We start from the raw sequence: 25,303 nt of genomic DNA on the forward strand, positions 1-25,303 counted from the left end.
TTATTTGCTTGATTTTATTAGTTATTGTCAATTTATTTTAATAGATTTATTTAGGTATTATATAAATAGTTGATGTTTTATTTTTTAAAAATAATTTTAAAAATAATTGAATTTTTTTAGAATTTAGAATTATAATTTTATAAATTAAAAAACTCTAATTCTTTTTAGTGCTAATTTTGAGTCAATGCAAGTCATAAATTAGACTAATCAAATAACATATTCAAATCGAAACAGCGGTTCCTATATGTATATATAGACACACTCGTCAATGAATTTTAAATTATAATTTTAAAAATTAAAAACTTTAATTCTTTAGCTTTCTGCAAATACTTTGCAAGAAGTCAGTCAATAATAGTTTTTCAATTCATATAAAGTAGAAATTTCCTTTGTAAAGTACTAAAAAACGTTTCGAGTGAAATTATCAATAGACACTCTCTCCAGCAGGCCTGTAAATGACATGATTTTCCACACGGCAAACTATACCATTTCCATGCAATTGTCTAATCTGATGCTGTCAAGATCAAATGATGGAAATTTCCACGAACCTTTTTTCATAGCCTGGCTTCTTCTTCTTATTTTTTCAAAAAAAAAAAAAAAAACTTCCCAGCAATACTTTACAGATATTCTGATACCATGTTAATTTCCATAATATATTTATATATGTACCAAAAGATTTCTTTTTATCTTGTTTTCCATAATATTTATATAATGACGAAATATTTTTTAAAAAAATTTATTCTTCATTGAAAAGATATTATGTTAAGTTTTTAAATTGAAGTATTTAAACCAAAAAAATTTTTTATCCCACGTTGAAAAATATATAACTTTTCTTTTGTGTGAATATAGAGTATATATATTAATGGGTTTCAAATCTCACTTTGAAAAAAGATAATTTTTTTCTTGAGAATATAGAGTATATATACTAATAGGTTTCAAATCCAACATTAAAAAGATATTATATTATCTTTTTAAGTTGAAGTATTTAAACCAATGTTTTTTATCCCACATTGAAAAAAGATAATTTTTTTTCTTGAGAACATAGAGTATATATATACTAATGGGTTTCAAATCCCACATTTGAAAAAAAAAAAACGCACTGGTCTCAGCCGGATCTCGCACGACTCGTCCGGGTCACAGGTTGACCCACTGGGTTGACTGGGTTTGGCCTGGTCATTGCAGCAGCTGCTCTTTTGACAAACTCGGACAGGTCCCGTCCCCGGGTCGACCGGGTCCTGGGTCAACCTATTGGGCCGGTCCGGTTTTAATTGCAACAACTTGGTAATTAACATTTACTTTTAACACATTGAGAATGGTCAATGTAAAATTTGATTAAAGTACTTACTTTCTTAAATTATACGAAAATTAATCCATGAATATTAATTTTTTATAATAAAAGGAGAAAACATAGCTACATTTGTTTCAAATCCTAGCCCAGATTGCCTCAGAATACAGAGGCCAATTCTTGGATCCTTGATTTTGCTAAAATTCGATTGAGAACTGTACCACTTGTGCTCGTAGATCACCAAGCTCAATTATTGTCCTTTTTGGGTAATTTAGAGGGCCAAGGGTTATGGAATGCATAGCATAAATTATAGAATGCAAAGTCCTGCAGGAGCTAACTAAAACTGATCATTATTTTACCTTCTAGTGAGCCCTTTTAATATATTGAGAGACTCTAGCATACAGTTTCCAAAGAAACGAAACACATTTAAATACAGAATATAATTAATTTTAAATTTAAATGATAACAATAAAAATTGATAATAAATCATCAATATTTATTAAAAAATATTTTAAAAATTGTTATTTTGCAACCAGTGACCAAACTATAATTGTTTTCTAGAATTTAGGGACAAAATCATATTTTCCATAATTTCAATACGATTCTTTCTATACAATTCTTCAATATTTACCTATTATCTTTCAAATATTCAAATTTGTTAAGGTATTTGCTCATTACATCAAAATATATCAATTAATCAAAGCTTCACACCAACCCATCACATTTGTTAAGGAACTTACTTCAATTCACATTCATATACACTTATTACTACCCACTCACAAATTAACTTAAAAATAAATCCAAATCACATCAACTAATATCATATAAGGCCTAGAATTCAACAAGCTTATATAAAGAAATAAACCTAAAACAATATCTTCCTGGAAAACCAATTTATTTCTAACTAATATCAAGGTCAATACTATTCTTTAACGTGTACGAGTTCAAATGAATCCCAACCGTTGCTTTTATTCTCCACTGCTCAACCATTTTGGCATCTCACCAGGAAGGAACCGAATACGATGCACTGAATATATGCATAGTTCCAATTCCCAAGTGGACCACAGTTGCTGCTATTCGTTCATCTTCAAACAATATTCTTCCGTTGCTTTTATTCTTTATAATAATGTGATAGAAATAGCAAATTTCATTTTTCTCTCTTGGATCCACGCGTTAACATTATTTATTGAGGTCGAAAAGGTTATTGCTATCAAGCTCTTCCAAGCTATTGTTGATCAATGTACCAAAAACACAACATAAAATCAAACAAAGATTTTGTGATAGAAATAGCACATTGTTTTCTCTTGAACCACGCGTTCTTCTTTTCTGTGTATCATGCTAAGGGTAATAAAAGAAGAAGAAAATGAACGGAGGAGATTAGCGATGATTTCAGTTATCTGATAATTACACAAATCCTTCTCTTTTATTGAAAATAAAATAAAATTCAGTGGCCAAAACGAAAATAGGTAAAGACCAAAGAACCCCTGGTCTCATGGCTTAATTTTTTCCCACTTAAAAATAAATACGTAATTTTATTATAGCAATGTATAATTAATTGTGTCTAGTACCCTACTAAAACTTTACTCGCGATTTAGAGTTTTTGTTAATAGATCCAGAGATTGGTTTTGAAAAGCAATGAAGACTGCTTCTTTCTAAAAACATTCAGACTTCTTCCTGTCAATCAATCCAAGGCAACCATGAAAGACTCTTGGGCTAAAGCAGTGCGTACACTAACTTTCATTTGTTTCTTTTTGCCAAAGCAATTACATCTAAGATAGAAAGTGGCATAAAGCTCTCATAGTAGTTCCGCTTTCACACTGAGTGGAAAGTGGGAAAGGGATTTCCACTTTCCACTCGAAAAGGACTAAAGCATTCTAAACATGGTTTTTTTTTTTTTTCAGTTGAGGAATTTTATCAAACACCTGATACGCGCAATTAAAAAATTAACAGCGGGATAAAGGAATTTCGTGGGCGGCAACCTCTGTTGGCTCAGAATAGGGAGTCTTTGTTCCTAAACTTCATAAACAAGTAAATTAAAGCTTCCAAATTTCTAGCTAATAATATGTCTACGGAGCCTCGCCCTCGTACTACAGTGCAGCATAATAATAATAATAAAATGGTATTGATGACCTATAATAAATATCATATCGATGATTAATAATAAATTTTATATAATTTGCACAGAATTTTCTTATTCTCGCTAATTAATCCCAGAGCGAGGTTCCAAGAACTTAAAGCAGGATTTTGTATAATTTGCACAGGATCTTGTATAATTGAACTTAATTCACTAAAAAATGTTCATCATTTTTCTTGCAAATTATTAGCAATGCAATAATTATAATTATAAAGGTAAAAATGTAACACGTAGAGGGAAAAGAGGCAAAGAATTTCTCAAGCGTGTAGCGGTAAATATTGAGCAGCAATCAAATTCTTTAGCCACATGTTAATCGATATTGAGCTAAAATGTAGAGTGTTAATTTTGAGGTAGTTGTTGATGGCGTATAATTAAAAATTAAATTAAATTTTTTTTAGAAGTAATTATAATGTAATGGACTGCAACATGTTGTTGATATCAAGCTTCTCTTGTGACGTCGATATTTGGGATTTTTTTTTTCCGCATCTGAAACGTTTTTTCCATGAAGCAGCTGCGCGCATGCCAAGAAAATGAGAAAATACAAAGGAAAAGAAGAGAAATTCTTGAAGTTTGGGACTTTAGATATATCATCATGGGAACTGGTATCATTTATTCAAACTAATTCCTATTTTCTCGTTAGTATCATCTAATTTGTTATTGTTGTTGTTGTTATTATTATTATTATTATTATTATTATTATATATATCAGAAAAATAAATATTCTTTTATAATTTACATGATGTACAGCCCATCTATTAAAATCATAAAATGTTTAAAGATAATTAAAAAACCTTAATTTAGTCATTTTTATAAACAATCCCATCATTAATAATTATGTATACTGTCAATTTTATTTCAAACATTGTTTATACTAGAAAATAAGCCACTATTCAATATTGATGATTAATAATAAATATAGATGATCAATAATAAATTTTGTATAATTTGCATAGAATTTTCTTATTCTCGCTAATTAATCCCAAAGCGAGGTTCCAAGATAAGCCTCAACAAATTATAATTTTAAAAATTAAAAGACTTAAATTCTTTAGCTTTCTTACAAATACTTTGCAAGAAGTCAGTCAATAATAGTTTTTCAATTCATATACAGTAGAAATTTCCTTTATAAATTACTAGAAATTTTCGAGCGAAATTACCAGTCAATGCAAGTAGTGTCCAAGATTTTAAAAGAAGGTAAAATTATCAATAGAAACTCTCTCCAGCAGCCCCGTAAATGACATGATTTTCCACACGGCAAACTAAGAAGACCATTTCCATGCAATTGTCAAAATCAAATGATGTAAATTTCCACAAACCTATTTTCATAGCCTGGCTTCTTCTTTTTTCCAAAAAAGACTGTGATTAGGCGTGTCAAAAACTCCTACACTTATAATACTTCCTTTTTAATTACATTAAAACCTAGAATAATATATATTTTGAATAATTTAATGAAGAAATTATAATGTAATTGTAATTAAGTTCTTAGAAATCTTACAAAGAGATTATATATCTCTTTCATGTTCTCTAATATTTTCATCCATCTTTTATATTTATTAAAAACATATTTTAATTATTTCTGCGTTTTTTTTTTTATTAAGAATATTTGACTTCATTTTATTCTTCCAACTTCTTCTCTATACATATCATAATAGGACCCGGTACTATTTATTCAAACTAATTCCTATTTTTTTGTTATTATCATCTAATTTATTATTACTACATATATAATAAAAATAAATATATTTATAATGTAGTTGATCCACTCTTTAGTTTCTATAGTTAATTCATATCCTATTATTTATGCCACGACAAAAGCAATATTTGCTTTTAATTGTGTTGTGATTTTGCATCCTGATTTTAATTAATTAATTTGATAAAAATTAAATTTATTTTTTTAAAATATTAATCTTCTTAATTAAATCTAAATTGGACTTTCAAACTTAATTTTTTCACCAATTAAACCTCTAATAAAATTAATTTAACCCTTTTAAAGTATAATTAAAACACTATATCTACTACACTCCCAAAATATTCATATATCTCTTGTTTCATAGCATCTAATAGTTTTTCTTGAGGACTCAAGCAGTGTAAAACGTTGAAAGCAGGTGTATCATTGAGTGACATAAGAGTTTTCTATGCAGTTGGAAAAATATGTTAAAAAGAAGAAGAAGAAAATGAACACTAATAAAGTAGAGAATTTGATAGAATTTTAATTTTTTAGTCAAAATTCAAGTGAAGTCTCCGGTCAATGCAGCTATATTATCTTTGGTCCCTAGATTTACATACTGTTATCTTTGGTCCTTATTTTGTTACTAATTTTAGTCCAAAGTTCTGATTAGAAAACTCAAAACTGTCCCTGGATTTACAATTCATACAAAAAATATTGATATTTAATTTAGAAAAAAAAATTATTAGCTTAAGTCCCTGAATTAATAAAAATAATTCTGTATTGGCAAAAATAATCTGTTCATATGTGATAAAAGAATGTTTTAAAAAGTTTTTATTATTTATAGAACGAATCACTGTATGCCTATATGCCACTGAAATACCCTAATCTCTGAATCAATGGAGGAGACGTTTTATTAAAAATTATATTTTTTAAAGTTTTTAACTACGTTCTAGACAAACTATTAAGTAAATTCTCTAACAACCACTTTGTCGGAAGGGAGCCCATTATTATACTCTGTCTCACTAACGTATTCTGATAGTCCATCCACAAGATCAATATTTTGAATTGCATTAGTTTGCCAAAACATTTCTCACCGCAATAATCTCCGGAAAAAAAGTGTTTATACAGCAAAACAAAAATTTAGTCCAATTAATCAGGCCTACTTATTTCTACAGCAGTCTTTGCTCAAGGCATAATAAGCATGCTTATTATTTTATAAATTAACATTTACTTTTTTAACACACAGAGGATGGTCAATCTAAAATTTGATTAAAGGACTTACTTTCTGTATACCAAAATTAATCCATAGATATTATTTTATTATGATAAAAGGAGAAAAAAGAGCTACAATAGAATCCCTAATCTCAATAAAAACCTAAGAGGGTGAAGGCCAATTCTAATTAATATAGATAAGCAAAGTGACAGTGCAAACAGTATACAACATTTGTTTCAATTCCTGGGCAACCCAACCATGAAAGACTCTTGGGATAAAGCAGTTATCACTTCTTCTTTTTCACGTAACTTCAATATTTTATGTTTAATTTTTATTATATAGTATAAGTATAAAAATTGTAAAATTTAAACTTATAATCACTTAATTAATAAAACTTTGATATTATATAAAAAATTATTTCACTAAAAAACTTAAATTTATAAATAAAATTCAAAATATAATTTATATAATTCCCATTAGAAACAAATTTTTTGCCTGTTTTAGACTATTAATGTGATTGACAACTGAAGCATTAATGTTTAAGTCTGCTTAATGAAAGGTTCTTTTCATGGACGCACAATTGACAAGCTTGAGGGTGAAATTGATGAAACAACCACGCTTAAGGACCTCAATCTAAACTTTGTATTTCGCCTGGAACGGTCATGGTTTAATGAACTCATTAGGTAGATTCCACAACATTGCATTTTTTTCATTTTGTTCCAAGTTTTGCATCCTTTATCTTGTTCTTTGGTGAGGCACTAATCTTGAGAGGTTAAAATGTGTTTGTCTTCTGTTCTTTCTTTCCCGGTCAAATTTATAGGGACTGTGAATTCTTAGAAGCAGAGAGAATTATGGATTATAGTCTTCTAATTGGTCTTCACTTCCGTGATGATTACTCTAGCGAGGAGATGATGTCGCCAAATGACAAGCATTTTGGTAAATTTCTTTTATCCTGTAATTCTGCTACCTTAAAAATTTACAACAATCGATCTTGAGGTAATTTGGTTTTGTGTTTCTCTATCATAAAAAACAAATTCACATCACGAGGAAACATCGATGTGGGGTTATCATTTGCTGCCTAATATGGATTGGTTCATGGAAGGCCGGTATGTATTTTCCTTTTTTGAATTCATGTTTTTGCCCCTCCTAATTGTTAGTGCCTTGCTTTGTTTCTGCTTTCCTTTTCCCAAATCTATTTTCCTTATGTTAGGTTTTAGCCCTTGTATTTTTTACGACAAGCAAAGACATTTTTCCATGCTATCTCTTTTTTGGGAATGTGTGCATGTGAAGTGGTGACAGAGAACTGTGATGAAAGATATGAATCGTCAAGTATAGATGATTATCGCAAAGATTATGCTTGTCACACCTGGACATCGCGGCGGCCTTAAAAATTAATTATCGAATTATGGAAAAAGAACAGATTTCTGGCATCTTGTTCTTTTAGGGGAAAATGTCTTGTTTAAGGAGTCGCCACCTAGTATTATGGTCACTAGGAATCCTAACTGGTCAACAAAGATTCTATGGTTCAGGACTGGTTACGTAAAAGGGAAGATATTATCACCCTTAAATGTCCTGCCTGAGGCAGACTGCATTGCTAGTTTCGTCTTAAATTGCTAAATGTTTATTAGTTTACGCTATGATAATTTGTTTATAATATTCCTGACTCTGGCGGCAGTGAATATTCAACTACAGATACTTCCAACTCTAGCGTTGGTAAATATCACGTAGCTATAAAATAAACTAGATCAATATTTTTTATTCCCGACTCTAACGCCAGTGAATAAATAAATAAAAATAAATTTATTTTTACGCATGCACATATTTTTTATTTTTCTAGCTACATAAAATAAAATACAACAAATAAAAATAATATACATTTAAATAGGTATTTTATTCCTGACTCTAGCGTTAGTGGATAAACCAATAAATTTATATTATTTTTATTCGTGCATACACATTTTTTTTATTTTTTTTATTTTTCTGTTTTGTTAGATGGAAGTAAAAAAAAAAAAAACATTGCATGACATATTTGCATTTAATAGTAATAGTCCACAGATTGAGCACATCTATAAAAAAATACAAACACAAAGAACAAAAAAATAAAACAAAGTGCGAGGGGCTCACAAATAAATCAACGAAGGCCCCAAATATTTTTGGAATTTTTTTCTATCAAAAAATGTATGCAACAGTAACCAATTAATTATTTTAGCAAGGAAGGAAAAAAACTTACCTAGGCGTACAGCTGCTAGAGGCGAAGTCGAGTGAGACTGGGTTTAAAAAAAGTTAAAGGGGGCGGCGGCTAGTATAGGGTTCGCCGCCCCCTTCCTTTTTTATGTTTTTCTCTTTTAGGGTTTCTGGTAATGGCCTCCTCTGGGGTCTTTTATTTTAGGTTTTTTCCTCCCTTTCCATCCTCCCTTTCCTTTGTATAGACTGGGATCTGTATTTATAGTGCAAGAGTCTCATCGCTTGCAAGAAGTAAAGTCTCAATCAAACTCATTCTCTTTTCTGAAGTTCGAATTAGAATCGAATTCGAAAGCAGACAACTATCATTATCTTGAAGGTAAGGATTATCTCGAAAGTAAGGATTATCTCAAAGATAAGGATAGAATAACAAAAGCACATTATAGTCCTTAATTTTCACACAAGTTGACAAATCACACTTTCCATCGAAATAAGTCTCTGATCTTTTAATTTTACATTTTAAACCCTGTAAAAATTAAATTAAAAGCCAATGAGCCAAAATTAGGTTACAATAGTTGCCCCCTCTTTACAATGCTTACGGTGCAAATGCATTAGAAAATTTATTTTCTTTTGACTTTGTATAGTAAGTTTTGTAAAGAAGAATAATTGTGAAAACCCTTCCTCTTTTCCCTTTTTTTTTCTCTTTTTTTTTTCCCCTTTTTTTCGGTTTTTTTTTTTTTTGTAATTTTTTTGGGCATCCTGCCTAATGATTAAAGAAACGCGAAGAATTTCACGAGTGGTCTAATTGTTCCAGGCGACCTGCCCGATAAAGGATAAAACATGAAATGGGTTTCGCGAAATGGGCTTGAAAGCGCGCTCGAAAAGAAATAAGACGAGGGCTCGAAGGCGCGCTCGAATGGAGGTAGGATAGGAAATGCAATACCTTTGATGGTCGAGGGCTTGAAGGCGTGCTCGAAAAGAAATAAGACGAGGGCTCGAAGGCGCGTTCGAATGGAGGTAGGATAGGAAATGCACTACCTTTGATGGTCGAGGGCTTGAAGGCGCGCTCGAAAAGAAATAAGATGAGGGCTCGAAGACGCGCTCGAATGGAGATAAGACTAGGGCTCGAGGCGCGCTCGAATGGAGGCAGGATAGGAAATGCACTACCTGTGATGGTCGAGGGCTCGAAGGCGCGCTCGAAAAGACATAAGACGAGTGCTCGAAGGCACGCTCGAATGGAGGCAGGATAGGAAATGCACTACCTTTGATGGTTGAGGGCTCGAAGGCGCGCTCGAAAAGAAATAAGACGAGGGCTCGAAGGCGCGCTCAAATAGAGGCAGGATAGGAAATGCACTACCTTTCATGGTCGAGGGCTCGAAGGCGCGCTCGAAAAGAATTAAGACGAGGGCTCGAAGGCGTGCTCGAAAGGAGATGAGGTGATGGAGAAATACAAATTTTTTTTTTCAGGTGGACTAATTCTCATGGGCGGCCTGCCCAGGCTGAAAAATTCTCAAAAGTAAAAATTTTTCAAAAGCAATTTCAATGTGCGCCATTTCAAGTTGGCCTTCCACTTGATGGATTTCGTTAGAATTTTTTGTCTAATGTAGAATTCATTGTCCAATGACTCAAAGTTTAGATGATATGCATACATCTTTACCTAATTTGAAATATAGGCCCCCATTTCTTCACAATCTTCTTGTTGATTGGTTGGTGAGATCTTGCTATCTGATCTGAGTCATCTTTGTCGCTTGACTTCTAGCCCACTCGAGTTGGCCCATATAAGTTTATTTCCAGATTTGTTTACACAACTCAGCTTTTGTGGTGCCCATCGCGACCCACTTGCTTGCTAAAGATTTTCTGATTCGTCAAATAATTTGAGAGGACCACTCATTACTCCTCGTTTCACTTCTAGAAACATTCGGTGTCACTTGCAGAAAGGATCGAGATGTCTTTTGTAAACCAAAATGCGTCCTTGTCTGGTTAAAGGAAATTACCATCTCCTTTTCTAGAATTTTTCCTACTAAACACAATATTGCCCCCTTGTATTGGTTATTGCCCTTGAGTGTGCTTATGTCAGTGACTTAGACAAATAAAGGTTTTAAGAGGTCATTCTCTTATTTGTCTCCTTTTCAGTTTGGTGAAGGAATATGGGTCTAGAATGAATCTTGAAATCTTGATCTTACATTTTGAAAACAAAAATTATTTCGATGTGAGTCCAATAACAATTTGCTGTTGAAATCTTGCAACTCCTTGGTTATTTTCTTTCTTGGAAAAGAGATTATTTACTCTTATGTTTGGCAATGAGGTCTTTGGTAAAAATATGTCATGATATGACCTTTTGTTTTTATAGGTTTTCAAAATGGAGGGCTTGAGAAAAAGCTCGAGGTTTTGTATGAGAAAAACTTCTCTTTTTCAACATTTATTTTTATCAGCATGAATAATAATGAGTAGTTTACACTTGATGTCATGAATCTTATGAAAAAGTATTCTTTACATTTTGAGAGCATTGTTTATTGTTCTAGGTTGCTTGCTTGCTTGATTAGAAAGGACTTCTATAGGCACGTAACGTAGGCTGTGGTTTTTGGCTATGAAAGAAAAGGATTCATAAGGCTCAAAGAGTGTTTCAGGGTTTCAAAGACTGAAGATCACTATCAATAGTTTGACTCTTGACGTCATTCATATTTTCTTTTGCCGCTCTTCTTTGATTTGCCCTTGTTTTCTTTTTTTTTCCATTGCTTTGCTAGAGCATGCTCACTTTATCTTGGTTATCACTTTTTTCTTGTGATGCCCCCTAGCATTTGAGTTTCTTGGGCTCTTTTGCCTTTTGGCTTTCTCACGGCTTTATCATCTTTCATGATCATTGAAATTTCACTTGCCCCCAGTGTAGGGTGTGATCTTAGTCGGGATTTTTTATGAAAGAAAAATTATTCAAGATCAAGAAGGGATTGCAAGGGATGTACTTATTTCAGAACGTGAAAGGAATAACAAAGATGGCCTTTCCTCATTTCAAGCGCAAGCAGTTATGATCAATAAACTTTGACCTCATCGAGTATGATGGTTTGGTCTTTGCAAAGATGTATTTCATGAGTCATGAGCAACGAGTTCACTACATACCATTATTCATACATTTAAAAACGCATGATTCATACCATTATTGGATCTTTGACCTGTTGTTGTCTGACGGCTTCTCAGATGGTCCTGTTTTTAAACTTAGCTTTGGTTGCCATCAAAAGTCTAAATGTTGGGGCCCTGAAATGGTGTGGCATCTTCTTTTCTACTAGGCATGTGCCACATGTTTAACTTTAGTTGCCTATGGACCCATAGTATGGTTTTGAAAAGCAATGAAGATTGTTTTCTTAAAATATCAATAAATCATCCAGCCAATGAAATTTGAGATATAATTCACAAAAAGTGAAGCTATAATTTGTGTTTGAGCTTTTCTTTTTTAATAGTGAATCATTTTCCCTTTCCCACATAGGAGCCCTGCATTTAATGATTTATTCCTTTGAATTCAATTCCTATTTGTTGGAATGACTCAAAGTGACTTAGGCTGTAGTGGCGAAATTGGGGGTAGTTTGTGGAGACCTTCTTGCTTTCTTAGATAGAAACAAATTTTTACCTGGTTCTATTCTAGGCCCTTTTAGACGATCAAATATAAATTATTAATGTGATTGACAACTGAAGCATTGATCTTTAAGTCTGCTCTGTCCTACAATGTTTTTGCCAATAATGATGCCTTAAAACCATGGTTGTAAATCAATGCTATTTTATCTGCCCGGAACATTGAAAATCAATGTGAAAAGGAAAATTAATGATGAAAAGTGTCTTCAAAGCGTAAGATTCGGTTGTGGTTGAGTGATCACTGTCATTGTTATCACATTTTGTTCTTTGTTTTGTTACTTTGAATTTTTGTTATTGTGTGATGCAATGTCAAGATTTTATCTGGCGCTGCATGCTTGTAGTACTCATATGAAATCTGTTCCAGGGGGCCATTCATCCGGCTGGGGGCAAATGTGCCTGCAAGAGCCGAGAGTGTAATGAGGACTACTGAAATGGATCAGTGCATGGGGGGTGGAAGTAACAATTCAACACCTTCACATAATGGTAATGAGATCTTCGATGTAGTTCTTCACTTTGGTATCATTGACATCCTCCAGGATTATGATATCAGCAAAAAGCTAGAGCATGCATACAAGTCCTTACAAGTGGATCCCACGTCTATCTCAGCTGTTGATCCCAAGTTATACTTGAAAAGATTCTGAGATTTCATACATAGAATCTTCATAGAGGACAAGTAATGGATGGAAGGAAAGAATGCAAAATTTATACATAATTTTTACACTCGGAGATTAAACTCCCGGCGACATCCCAAAACATTGATTGCTTAAGGTGTTCAATGTTTATGGCTTAATTTTTTAGAGTAGCCGTTATATGGTGTGTTAACTATGGAGAAGGTCTCAAGGGATTTGTTGAGCAATTTGAAGAGTGAAGGCAGGCAACTAGAGCAATGTGTTTTCTTTAGTTTTTAGCAAGCCAAGAGCATAGACAGTAGAGAGAAATGGTTGCAGAACTGGGGAGGGATTGGAAAATAACAAAGTGTACAGTCAAAAGTAAATACTTCTACAGACAATGTGGGATTGAGATTGGGATTGAACAAAATTCTTTTTGATGGCATGCTATTCAACATTTTGAAAAAAATGGTTTGCCCCAGTGAGCGAGACAAAAAAGAACAAAATATTCAAGGACATTGCTGATTGAAAATCAAATGGGGTGTTTGCTTTTTCATTGAGTAAGCCATGTAAAGAAGGGGAAGGGAACAAGAAAGATGTTTCCTTTTGCTCTTTATTTCACTCTCTATATTGGAAGTTTGAAAAACTTTATTACAATAATACACTTTCACGCTTGGAATGTCTTTTTGCGTTCCTTTGAACAATGCCAAGAAGATAAACAGTATGGCAAAGCGATAGGATTGCTGCTGCTTTTGCTTCTTACCCATGGCCATGCCAAAAACTTAGTGCTATTTTCCACATCAACAAATCTTAGTTACCTAACAAATAATAATTCAATAAGACCCCTTTGATCCAAAGAAAAAAAAATAATAGAAAAGAAATCACTCATCACATTAAGATTATTGAGATTGTGTTTTCAAGATACAAATGGCCTTGAAATTTCAATTTGCTGAGAGTTGAGCATATGAAATGTAGTTGATGTAGTCTTTAAAGTTGTATTTCATTTAATTAGACCTTTAATTCTTAATCTTAGTGTTATATGCAAATTATTTTTTTGCATATCAATTCTTAGCTATTTATTGTTCTCGCTTCGGTTTTTATATAACAAAATTAAGTTTTTTACCAATCAATTCTTAGCAAAATCATCCATATATAAATGAATGCATTCACAAGACATTAAAATCTCCCATCATTCATATTGAATACATGAAGGGTTGCATTCATGAAAAACTCCCCTTTTAAATGTCTATTTGAACTCAAAACCAATATAACAATATGTGAGTAAACTCACCTGTCAATTTCAATCAACACATTAAAGTGTTCCAAAGCTGGGTGATGTTTTTTCTCTTTACTATGCATTCTTTCACAAATTATTATGAATTAAAACAATTAATTTTTTAAAAAACTCTCAATTTGATCCTTAATTTTTTTAGCATGCACTAATGCACCCTTTTGAGCCCAAATTAATAGCAAGTTGCTTCTTTTTTATGAAGAAATGGTTGAATTAAAACAAAGATGATCAAAGTGAAAAACATGGGAAAAATAAGTGGCAACTTCAAATTTCATATATATGAAAAGCTTAGTTTGGTCCCCAATTGTTTTAATTAAGAGGTGATTGATCTCTTTAGTTGTTAGAAATTCAATTTAGGTACCAAACTTTTTTTTTTGTCATTTGTTTATAAAAGAAAGAGAGAGACTTGCTGGATTCCAATGTGAAGAGAAAATGTTATTATTGACTTTTATTCCGACTACCAAAATGGTCAATCTTGGTGTTAATAGATTCCATTTTATCATGAAGTTTCACCTAAATATTTTTTTTATTATTCTTTTCCTTAGTTGATGATGTAGACCTCTCAACAGGAAGATTTTTAAGTTTGAGTTGATTTTAGATTTTTGAGCTCTTTTTAGGTTGTTTAAGACCATAAATAGATTCATCAAGGTGTTTATTATATTTTTCTAGATGTTATTGGGTTGAAAAATAGATTTTTAGCAAAAAAAAAAAAAAAACCATAGTCCTGTTTTTCCAAAAACCCTCCATCGCTAGATTCTACAAACAACCAAGAATGCATCGGTCTAAAATTTTAAACAAGCAAAACCAAGCTCAAGGGCGTGGGCTAGACTACAATGTCTGCACACCTAGGTTTTCCTTTTTTAAAAGAAGGCTCAGGAATGCTAGGCCACCAAACCCACTCTTTTAGACTCCTTTTTGCTGCTTCTTTTTTTTTATATATTATAATTTTACTATTTTATATTTAGATAAAAATTATATTTGATAAAAAATCATTAAACTCACTTGATTCCATAACTCGAGCGGTAGATTTGATAAATTATTTCCACAATGTTTGTCAATTCAATATTTTTATTTCATGGATATATTTTTACAAGATATATTTGATTGAACTTTTTTTTAATCATTTGGTTTATTTTAAATTTGTGATTGCAATGTATTTTTTCTATGAGGTTGATATTTTGAAATTTAATTTTTACATGATTGTTATAGTGTGGTAAGGCCATGAAATTTAAGTTGATCATGTTGTAGTTTTATTTTCTTTTTAAAAAAAGGTGCAATACGAAAAGATTTTTTTAAACATTTTATTTATTTTGAATTGGTATTCAATGATATGTGATGATTTTTAGTTTTTTTTTTGGATTAAAATAATAAGAAAATGAAATGGATGCAAGAGATTAAATCATAGATGAATATGAAAACATAAGGATTAAATACTATTTTATAAGATTACAAGGACAAATTAATTATTTTCTAAATTGGATTATTGTCATCGGGTTTCTCTAGGTTTGAACCATGCAAGTTTGGTGTTTTAAAAATATTTTTCTTTTTCTTTTATTTAATAATAGTCCAAGATTTATTATTAATTGGTGTTAGTGCCATAAAGCTAATGACACACCGACAATAAAAATAAAAGTTGTATATACAAAAACACAAGGGCAAAACAATAGTAAAAACCATGCAATAATACATAGCAAGATCTTATAGCCAAAACTAACAAGACTTTACTTATTAGACTAATTAAGGATGCTTCCAGAACTTTCGGTAGTTTTCATCAAGCTAACGAATTCATATCAACTCGGCAGAAAGAGATGTACCCTACTAATTTGGAGTGGCTTCAAGCGTCCTTCTGAAAATGATCTTGTGCTCAGTCATTTATCTTTTAAAGCCCTCATTCCTGGATTTGTCTTCTTCTCTCTAAAAAACCAACAAAATTCAGTAGAACTTCCAAGTTTGAAAAGAAAGTTAAGATGTACGTGATTGTATATGCATTTTGTTATTACTTTACTTTTAATTAAGAACTTACTTTATAATCAAAGAGGTTAATATCACATCATTTTCGTTTTTGTTTTGAAATATTGAATTTGAAATAAAATATAAAAACATTATTTAATTTTTTTTATTTTAATGTAAAATACAAAAAAACAGTTTTCAATATTTTCTAAATAAACTAAAGTGATTTTTAACAAATTATGTTAGTGATTGTTGGCTTTTTGTTTTTTGTTTTTTTAAAATAAAATCAAAATCAACACTTATAAGTATTTAATTTTGTTTTAAAGAATTTAAATTTTTTTTCAAGAAATCAAAGAATAAAATCAAACAGACTCTAAATATTCCTTGCTAATTTTATCTCTTCCTACTATTCTTTTGGCTTAAAAGACTCATAAGTTCCTAGCAATAAAATAATGATATAGTTAAGTGATATTCGATAGATCTAATTATTAAAGATAATATTTATTTTTTATATTAAATAAGAAAAATATTATCATAAAATCAAGAAAAAAAATTAAACCAAGCATACTCTAAATATTTAATAAAAAATATTTTTAAAGATAATATTTAATTTTTTAGATTAAATAAGAAAAATGTAACAATTAAACATGATATTTAATCTCTTAAATAAATAGAATAAAATAGAAATAACTAAAGGAAATATGTATTCTTACTAAAAAGCCAGAAATTGATGTTATAGTTTTGCAGCTCCGCAAATAAAAAGTCACTCCATTGTTTAGGTGTAGACGCTGTAATTGAACCACGATGAGGCTGAGGAAGCAGATGATACAGCGGTGGTGAAGGCATCACTGTATCTCTTCCCACTGCCGAATCTTCAAATGAATCTAAGTTCTCTGTGATCACATGGACCCCACATTCTTTAACGTGTACGGGGTCTGAAGAAAAGTATAGTTCCAATTCGTCATCTGCACAGTAAGCTTCCATTTCCATTTCACTTCTACTTACGTATCTTATCCATCCCCCATCATGTATAAGTCCTGTTGTTCGTTCATCTCTAAACAATATTCTTCCGTTGCTTTTATTTCTTATAACAATAAGAATGTCAGACCAATTTGAATGGACAACCCAAAGAACTAAGCGATGGAAGACAGGAGGTATATGGAATGACAATGAGCATCCTTCTCCTCTGTAGCTCATCCAATTTGGCATCTCACCACGAAAGGAGTACATTCGATACCGGTGACGACCGTTGCACATTTCCTGTATAAATATATTATCATAAAATTAAGAAATAAAAAATAAAACCAATCAGACTTTAAATATTTAATAAAAAATATTATTAAATATAATATTTAATTTTTTAGATTAAATAAGAAAAAATAAAAAATATTATTAAAGATGATATTTATTTTTTTTAAATAAAATAATAATAATAATGATTATTGCATGTATACATATTGATTTCAATGAATGCTGAGATTTTAGACATTAATCAATGAATGTGTCAATTGTGTGTTTCTTATTGTGTAAGAGAGACTGAAAGAAATAGTACCTCAACAAATCTCTTCTGTAATTTGTTTGGTGAATGCCTGCGGTTAACAACTTCAATTTTCCAGAAACTATCACTTAAACCTTCAATGCCCTGAATCTCTTCTAAAGAATGACAATCATATAGATTTATATGCAGTTCCTTTTCTGACTGGATCGGTATTCTTACTCTTTCCAATGATTCGCAACCTAATGCAAGCAATCTGCCTAACCTTGAGGGAAGATCTGGAATTGATACAAGATTGTGGCACCAACTGACTATCAAGATCTCTAGCTTGGGAAGGAAGCCGATCCCAGAAAACAGGCTAGAGAATTTGTTTTCTGATAGATCCAATTCTTTTAAAGAAGGCAAACCACTTAAATTAACACAGTTAGTTGCGTGATCAGACAAACTACCATAAGAAAGCTTAAGACGATTCACTGATCTCCATTCCAAAGATGGCAGCCACCATTTCCATTTCAAAACACTTGATGGAATCAAAGAAGAACTTTGTGGAGCCGAACTGTATCCACGCATTGATAACCTTCTGACATGATTTAATTGTCCAATTGATGACAGAAGTTGCTTATTTTCAATCCCATCCGCCAGCATCTCAGTTAAGGATTCAATATCACCCATGCCATCCGGCAACTTCTCAAGTTGTGAACACCTTGAAATATTCAGAGTTTCAAGAGACTTTACATTACCGATGCTTTCAGGGAGAGTCTTCAGACTCCAACATCCCTCCAGATTCAAGAAAATGAGGCTCGTCAAATTTTCAATTGATTGACGCACCTCAACTAAACTCGAGCAATCTTTCAAAATTAGTCTCTTTAGACTTGAACTGTGCAAGTTTGGTGTTTTAATAAGGTGTTGAGAATGACTGAGATTAAGGATTTTTAGCTTGTCGAGGATCTGTTATAATAGAGAGAAAAATAATAAAAATTAATCATAGAAAATCATAACATGTAAATATAAACTACATACTGGAAAAATTTTGGGGATTGTAGCATGTTTCGTACCTTTTTTCCCTTCCATAGTTCTTTGAGGTTACTGTACTGCATATCAAGAATAGCTAGATTGTCCAAGGTAAAATCAGATGGAAAATCTTTCAAAGGATATTCATGCCAACAAATCCACATCAACTTTTTAGAAAGCAGTTTGAAGGATCCGGTGAGATGTGCTCCGTTGATTTGGAGTAAATTTAAGAATTTCATTTCTGCAAATGACGTTGTGCTAAGTGATTTAGCTTCTGATGCTCTGACATCCAGTGCAAGACCCTCTACAGCATCCGTACCCTAAAAAAAAAACAATACAACTTTCATACAATTATTTGTAATAAGTTTTGACTAGAAAATAAGCTTTCATGTATGCATTGAGCTCTTACCTTCTGCTGCTCAAGTACATTCCATGCATCCTCTTTATTCCAAATTCTGGTCCTTTTTCCAAGAAGCAAGGGAGACGCTTTACAGACGACTTCCCTTCCCATGTCTCGTAATACATCATGCATGGTTACCATCTCTCCAAATAACTGCCTTTCATCTTTAATTATACACTTATGAAATTGAATCAGAGACCTTTCACAGAGTTTTTCCAAAACAAATTCTGGATTGAGAAGCTGGTAACGGGCTCCTAGCACTTCTGCGACGTATTCTTTCTCTACACCAACAAAGAAGCATGCAATATCAAGGAATGCCCTTTGTAGATCTTCATCAAGTGCGTGATAACTTATTAGAAGCTTTCCTTGAATATCGTTGTTTGGAATTCTGCTCAAGTTGTCAATTTCACTTTCCCATCTATCTTTATCTTTCCCGAACAGAAGAGCTCCTATAACCTCGAGAGCTAAAGGAAGTCCTCCACAGTAATCAACTGCTTTCTTTGAAAGCTCAATATAATCTTCTGCTGGCTTGGTGTACTTAAAGGCATGCCACCTGAAAAGCTGAAGGGACCCGTCTGGTTTCAATTCTTTGATCTGAAATGTTTGATCTGCTTCACCAAGTAAACTTGAATATCTTGTTGTAATAATTACTCTACTTCTGGGACCAAACCAACTTCGATCTCGCATCAATGCATTTAGCTGGTCCGGATGAGCCACATCATCAGCAACAACAAGAACTCTTTTGTGACAAAGTCGTTCTTTGATCAGAACCTTTCCTTTATCGACACATTTGATGTTAGCAACATCTTGTTTTAAAATATCATGAAGAAGCTGCTCTTGTAAAAGAGCCAGACCATTAAAATGTTTTGATGTTTCATTGATATTCGAAAGAAAACAACTTCCCTCGAATCCATTGTAGAGCTGATTAAATACAACTTTTGCTATAGTTGTCTTTCCTATTCCTGGCATCCCATGCATGCCCACAATGCGTACATCTTCTGTTGCAGTACTTAGAAAGTCATAAATATTGCGAGCACGCTGATCCATATCTACTAGGAGCTCAGGAACATCTAAGTGCTTGCGATCAAGTCTGTTCAACACATTCTTGATAATCTCTTGGATAAATGTTGCTTCATGCCTGCTCACAGAAAAAAGGCAAGTCATCGATAGCAAGTCAATTAAGTATGCTAAAAAGAAATATTTTATTACTTCACATTGAAAAATGTAATGTAAAATTACTCCATAAACGTCTGCAAGTGAGAGAGAATAGGAATACCCATTTGCCATATCATTGAGACTCCATACAGATAGTTTTCCGGCATACTCAAGAGCTTCTCTCCACTCCTTCACCAACTTCTCTTCAAAACGCTCTTCATGCTTACCAAATGCCTCTGCAAAACTGCCAGTCTGTTTTCTCACATCTGAAGGATCAATGTCATAGAATATAGGAAGAACAACCTGACCGGTTTTCCTTTTGCACTTCAGAATCTCTACAAGTTCATTGAGACACCATCTAGAAGAAGCATATCCTTTTGAGAAGACAACTATGGATATCTTTGATTCTCGAATTGCCTTGAGAAGATGCTCGGAGATTTCTTCTCCTCTAGGAAGTTCAACATCATCTAGAAAAGTGTGGATTCCTGCTTGGACTAAGGCAGCATATAGATGACCAGTAAACGTCTTGCGAATATCTTCTCCTCTAAAGCTCAAGAAGACATCATAGTCCCCTTTTGGTATAGAACGAGAAGACTCTGGCTCTGCCATTTCAGCTGCAGAATTGAAGGAACAATCAATTAGCAATTTAAGCTTAATAATGAGAAAGCATAAGACAAGAGCAACTGAAGTTAAACATAAAACAAACAAAGCTTTCACATTTTTGTTATTGGTAAAGACATGAAATTAAAACAAGAAAGAAGCAAAAAAGAGTTAGCTATACCTCTGTATAACAAAGAGTTAGCTATTAAAACATAATATCAAGAGTTAGCTAAATTGCAGCAATCGGAGAGAGAAGTTTTGCAACTGAAGTTATTGAATCGGAGAAATGGGGTGTTCAAATCGAATCAGCAGGTTCATGTATATATAGACAAACACATCTGCCTTTGCTGGCTTTATTTATTGCGAGTGGTTCCGAATTATTACACGTTGGAAAGAATATGCAATGAAAAAACAATTATTGAAACTTTGAAGTAAAATAGTAAAAGTTGGAAAAATATCAAACAGACTCTTATAATTAAAAGTATGTTTCCTTGCAGATTATTAGCAATGCAGTAATTGTCATAGAACAAATTATTGAGCTGGAATTTAGAGTGGTAACTTTCGTGGTCGTTGCTGATATTGGAGTATGAGTGTTCTTTGGAGTACGGTTGAATTGATATTCTGAAATATTTTTTTTATATAGTTTTGATGTAATAATATCAAAAATAATTTTAATATATTTTAAAATAAAAAATATTTTAAAACATAATATTTATTATTTAGCTGGAATTTAGAGTGGTAACTTTCGGTTGCTGATATTGGAGTATGAGTGTTCTTTGGAGTACGATTGAATTGATTTTCTGAAATAATATCCACATGATCCCAAGGGACGAAAAGATATCTTTAGAAGGGATTTTTTTTTCCGCTTTTATTTTCCACATTTATCTATATTTTTCGCATCTGAAATGTTTTTCCCATGAAGCAGTTGCGCGCATGCCAAGAAAATGAGAAAATACAAAAGGAAAAGAAGAGAAATTCTTGAAGTTTGGGACTTTAGTGCCTACGAAAGTTGAAAATCAGATTCCAGGTTTATCACCAGGAAATTTCCTGTGTAAATTACTTGAAATTTCTAGTGAAATTTACTGTCAATGCAAGGCAGGAATAGTAGAGTCAACCTATAAATGGACTAATCAAATAATATATTCAAATAAAATCAGCCAAGACAGGGACCCAAAACAGTCCCTCCCCCGTTAACAATTCATCCAAAAGAGAGTTATATAATATTTTATTATTTGGTTCAGTAGAGACTCTTTAATTATATATTAAAACCTAGCATTATGTAATTCTAATACTATATTTTGAATAATTTTAGGGAAGAAATTATAATGTAATTGTAATTAAGTTTTTAGAAATCTTACAAACAGATTCTATATCTCTTTCTTATTCTAATATTTTCATCCATCTTTTATATTCATTACAAACATAATTTATTTCTTTATGTGTTTTCTTTTTTATTAAGAATACTTGACTTTGTTCTATTCTTTGAATTTCTTCCTAGATATATCATGATAGGAACTTGTATCATTTATTCAATCTAATTCTTATTTTCTTGTTACTATCATTTAATTTGTTATTACTATATATATATATATCAGAAAAAAAATATTTTTTTTATAATTTACATGATGTATTGTTTACAGTTAAAACCATATGTTTAAAGATAATTAAAAAATCTCAATTTAATTATTTTTATATACGATCCCATCAATAATTGTGTAATCATGTCTTTTTATCAATTTTATTTCAAACATAGTTTATGCTAGAAAATAAATAATTATTCAATATTGATGACCCATAATAAATACATATCGAAGATTAATAATAAATTTTATATAATTTGCACATAATTTTCTTATTCTTGCTAATTAATCCCAGAGCGAGCTTCCAAGAGAAGAAAATTATAGGTGTGAGTGGAGACTTTTTCTGTTTTGCTATTTCTTATTTATGAAGAACGTGAGCATACAATGCTTGATATAATTTTTGTGTTTTTTTATTAAGAATATTTTAATTTCATTCTATTCTTTTTCACTAGATGTATCATAATAGGAACTGATACCATTTATTCAATCTACTTTCTATTTTCTTGTTACTATCTCTAATTTATTATTATTAGATATATCAGAAAAATAAATATTTTTTCATAATAAAATAAAATTTCCTTTTAATTTAAATAAAAAATCCAATTGAAAAGGCTAGTTAATGGTTAGCGGTTCATACTTTACATTACACGTCACTTCTAATAAATTCAAAGGATATACAGTGCACCTATTAAAATCATGTTATGTTTAAAGATAATTCAGAAACCTCAATTTAGTCTCAAAATATTCGATCCTATAATTAATTGTGTTGTGTAGAATTTTTTTTGTTACATTTTTTTTCTGGTTTTAGCATATAGACTCAGTTCATGTGATAAATTAAGATTTTAATATAAGAATTTTTAGGATAATAAATATTTTGTTCTGTCATAAAATTTTATTTATTTCTATTCAATATTGTTAAACTTTTATATTTTTTTTCTACTTGAAAACAATAATTTTTTATTTTATTTTTTATTTAATATTATCAGGTTTTCTAGTTTTTATATTTAAAAAATAATATTTTTCTATTTACTTGTTTTTATTAAGATCCTCTGCAAAGTTTCCACCACAACAGGGTCCACGCGTTAACATTATTGAGGAAGAACAGGTTACTTACTGCTACCAAAGTCTTCTAAGCTATTGTTGACCAATGTACCAAAAACACAAAAAAAAAACAATCAAACAGAGATTTTGCTTCATCTCTATTATTTTTTTTAGATTACCTTAGCTATCCGATCCAATTTGCAAGTATCTTGATTAATCCCACGAGTCCTGAAATTAACAACCATATAAACTTTCAGTGATCATTATATTAGCAACCACAAAACTCAAACTTGAAAAAAAAAAAAACAAATTTTTTAGTCTCAAATTCTATCACTGCACCACTTTCTAGATGGTTACATTATTATTTTCCCTAGATCCGTTCTTCTCTCTGTGCTAGTAACAATTTATTAAAGCGGTGTAAAGCATTAAAAACATGGGTATCATGAAATGACATAAAGTTTCATGCTTGTTACAAGAGAATGTCAATAATTAATGTTACATGTCATAATTTAATTTTTTTACCCTTTATTTTTATTAAAAAATATATATTTTTTCATTAAATTTATTCATAATTATCAAACCCGACTCGAGATCGACTCGATCAAGGAGCTGAGTCTCGAGTTACAAGGACTGATCCAAGTCAACCAAGAAAAATAAAAAATAAAATATTTAAAGTTTTAATAATTCATATGAAAAAATTAAGAAGTTAGATATAAGTTATATATGTTATAAATAATGAAGTTTAAAAGATTATTTTAAAAGGTTTTTTTTTATTCCACATTAAAAAGATACTATCTTCTTCTTTTGAGTTGAAGTATTTAAATCAAAAAGGTTTTTTATTTAATATTGAAAAAAACATAATTTTTTTCTAGTAAATATAGAGTATATATACTAAAAGGTTTCAAATCCCACATTAAAAAATATTTTTTTAATATTTATATAGTAAACTTTGAAATGGGTTAGTAACCAACTGAAAAATATATAAAAAATAGAGGTTTCTAGCTAGAAGAAAAAACACATTTTTAAAAAAATAAATTTCTACCAAGTTTTGTTGGGTCATCTAGGTTCCAGATCTACTTAGTGGGTTGATCGGTTTTCTTCTAGTCAATTACAGGCCCGGGTTTTCAATAAAACAGACCTGACGTTGTTACCTAATTTTTAACCTATTTTTTTTGAACATATCATGGATGAATTAGTGAGTGATTAGCAAATCATTTCTTTCGTTTATGCTTAGCAAATACTTAGCAAATTAGTGAATCAAAATAGAAAACATACTCAAATCATAGAAAATATATTTATTTTCTAGTTATTTTTGAATTATTTACTCGTTATTTCCGATTTATTTTATTAGATTTATTTAGCAATTATATAAATAGTTGATGTTTTATTCTTGATTTTTTTTTAAAAGCAATTGGATGTTTTTAATAATTTAAAAATTTTTAAAAACTCTAATTCGTTAGGTTTCTTGCAAATACTTTTGCAAGTCAATCAGTCAATGACAGTTTTTGTAATAATATACAAGAGAGAGCACAAGGAAATTTCCTCCGTAAATTGCTAGGAAATTTCGAGAAAGAATGTTAATTTTCTTGCAAATTATTAGAAATGAAATAACTGTCAAAGAGCGAGCATTATATAATTGCTAAAGAATAAATTTAGAGTTGTAATTTCATGGTATTAATGTGCATGCTATTAAAGTTGTTTAAACGTTGACATGAAGTATTGTGCATGCTAGGGGTAATAAAAAAAGAAAATGAACAAAGGAGATTAATGATGATTTCAATTATCTAATAATTACACAAAACCTTCTCTTTTAATATTTCTTAAACCCTCTGCTCTGAAATTCTCATTTTTAATTATTTGATGCCAACAAAAAATATTGATGTTTAATTTTTTATATATAATTATTAGCTTTAGTGCAACTACTAGTTGTATGACTAGAAATAATATTTCATTAATAAATAAAAAAATACCAAACAGATTTTAAAAATAAAGTTGATTTATACTTAGCAAAGACTTATCAAGTCAGTCAGTAAATCAAGATACAAAACATACTCAAACCAGACCTAAAAAATATA

At 31.0% G+C, this 25,303-nt stretch overlaps 1 protein-coding gene and 1 pseudogene across 1 annotated transcript; one reads left to right on the forward strand and one right to left on the reverse strand.

The window, feature by feature from the left end:
* The first annotated feature begins 6,847 nt into the window (after positions 1-6,847).
* On the forward strand, positions 6,848-12,965 carry LOC118058363 (phosphatidylinositol 4-phosphate 5-kinase 2-like; annotated as a pseudogene).
* A 2,650-nt stretch (positions 12,966-15,615) lies between these two features.
* Positions 15,616-20,938, reverse strand: LOC118058377 (disease resistance protein Roq1). The gene is made up of 7 exons (XM_035071084.2): positions 20,789-20,938; positions 20,129-20,621; positions 18,862-19,990; positions 18,497-18,772; positions 17,499-18,389; positions 16,660-17,206; positions 15,616-15,910 (listed from the first exon to the last, which is right to left on the reverse strand). The coding sequence occupies exons 2-7, from the start codon at positions 20,614-20,616 to the stop codon at positions 15,885-15,887; spliced, it is 3,357 nt and encodes a 1,118-aa protein (XP_034926975.2). The 5' UTR covers positions 20,617-20,621; positions 20,789-20,938; the 3' UTR covers positions 15,616-15,884.
* Positions 20,939-25,303: the final 4,365 nt, after the last annotated feature.

The sequence above is a fragment of the Populus alba genome, chromosome 19 (genome assembly GCF_005239225.2).
Source record: "Populus alba chromosome 19, ASM523922v2, whole genome shotgun sequence".
In the NCBI taxonomy this organism is placed as follows: domain Eukaryota; kingdom Viridiplantae; phylum Streptophyta; class Magnoliopsida; order Malpighiales; family Salicaceae; genus Populus; species Populus alba.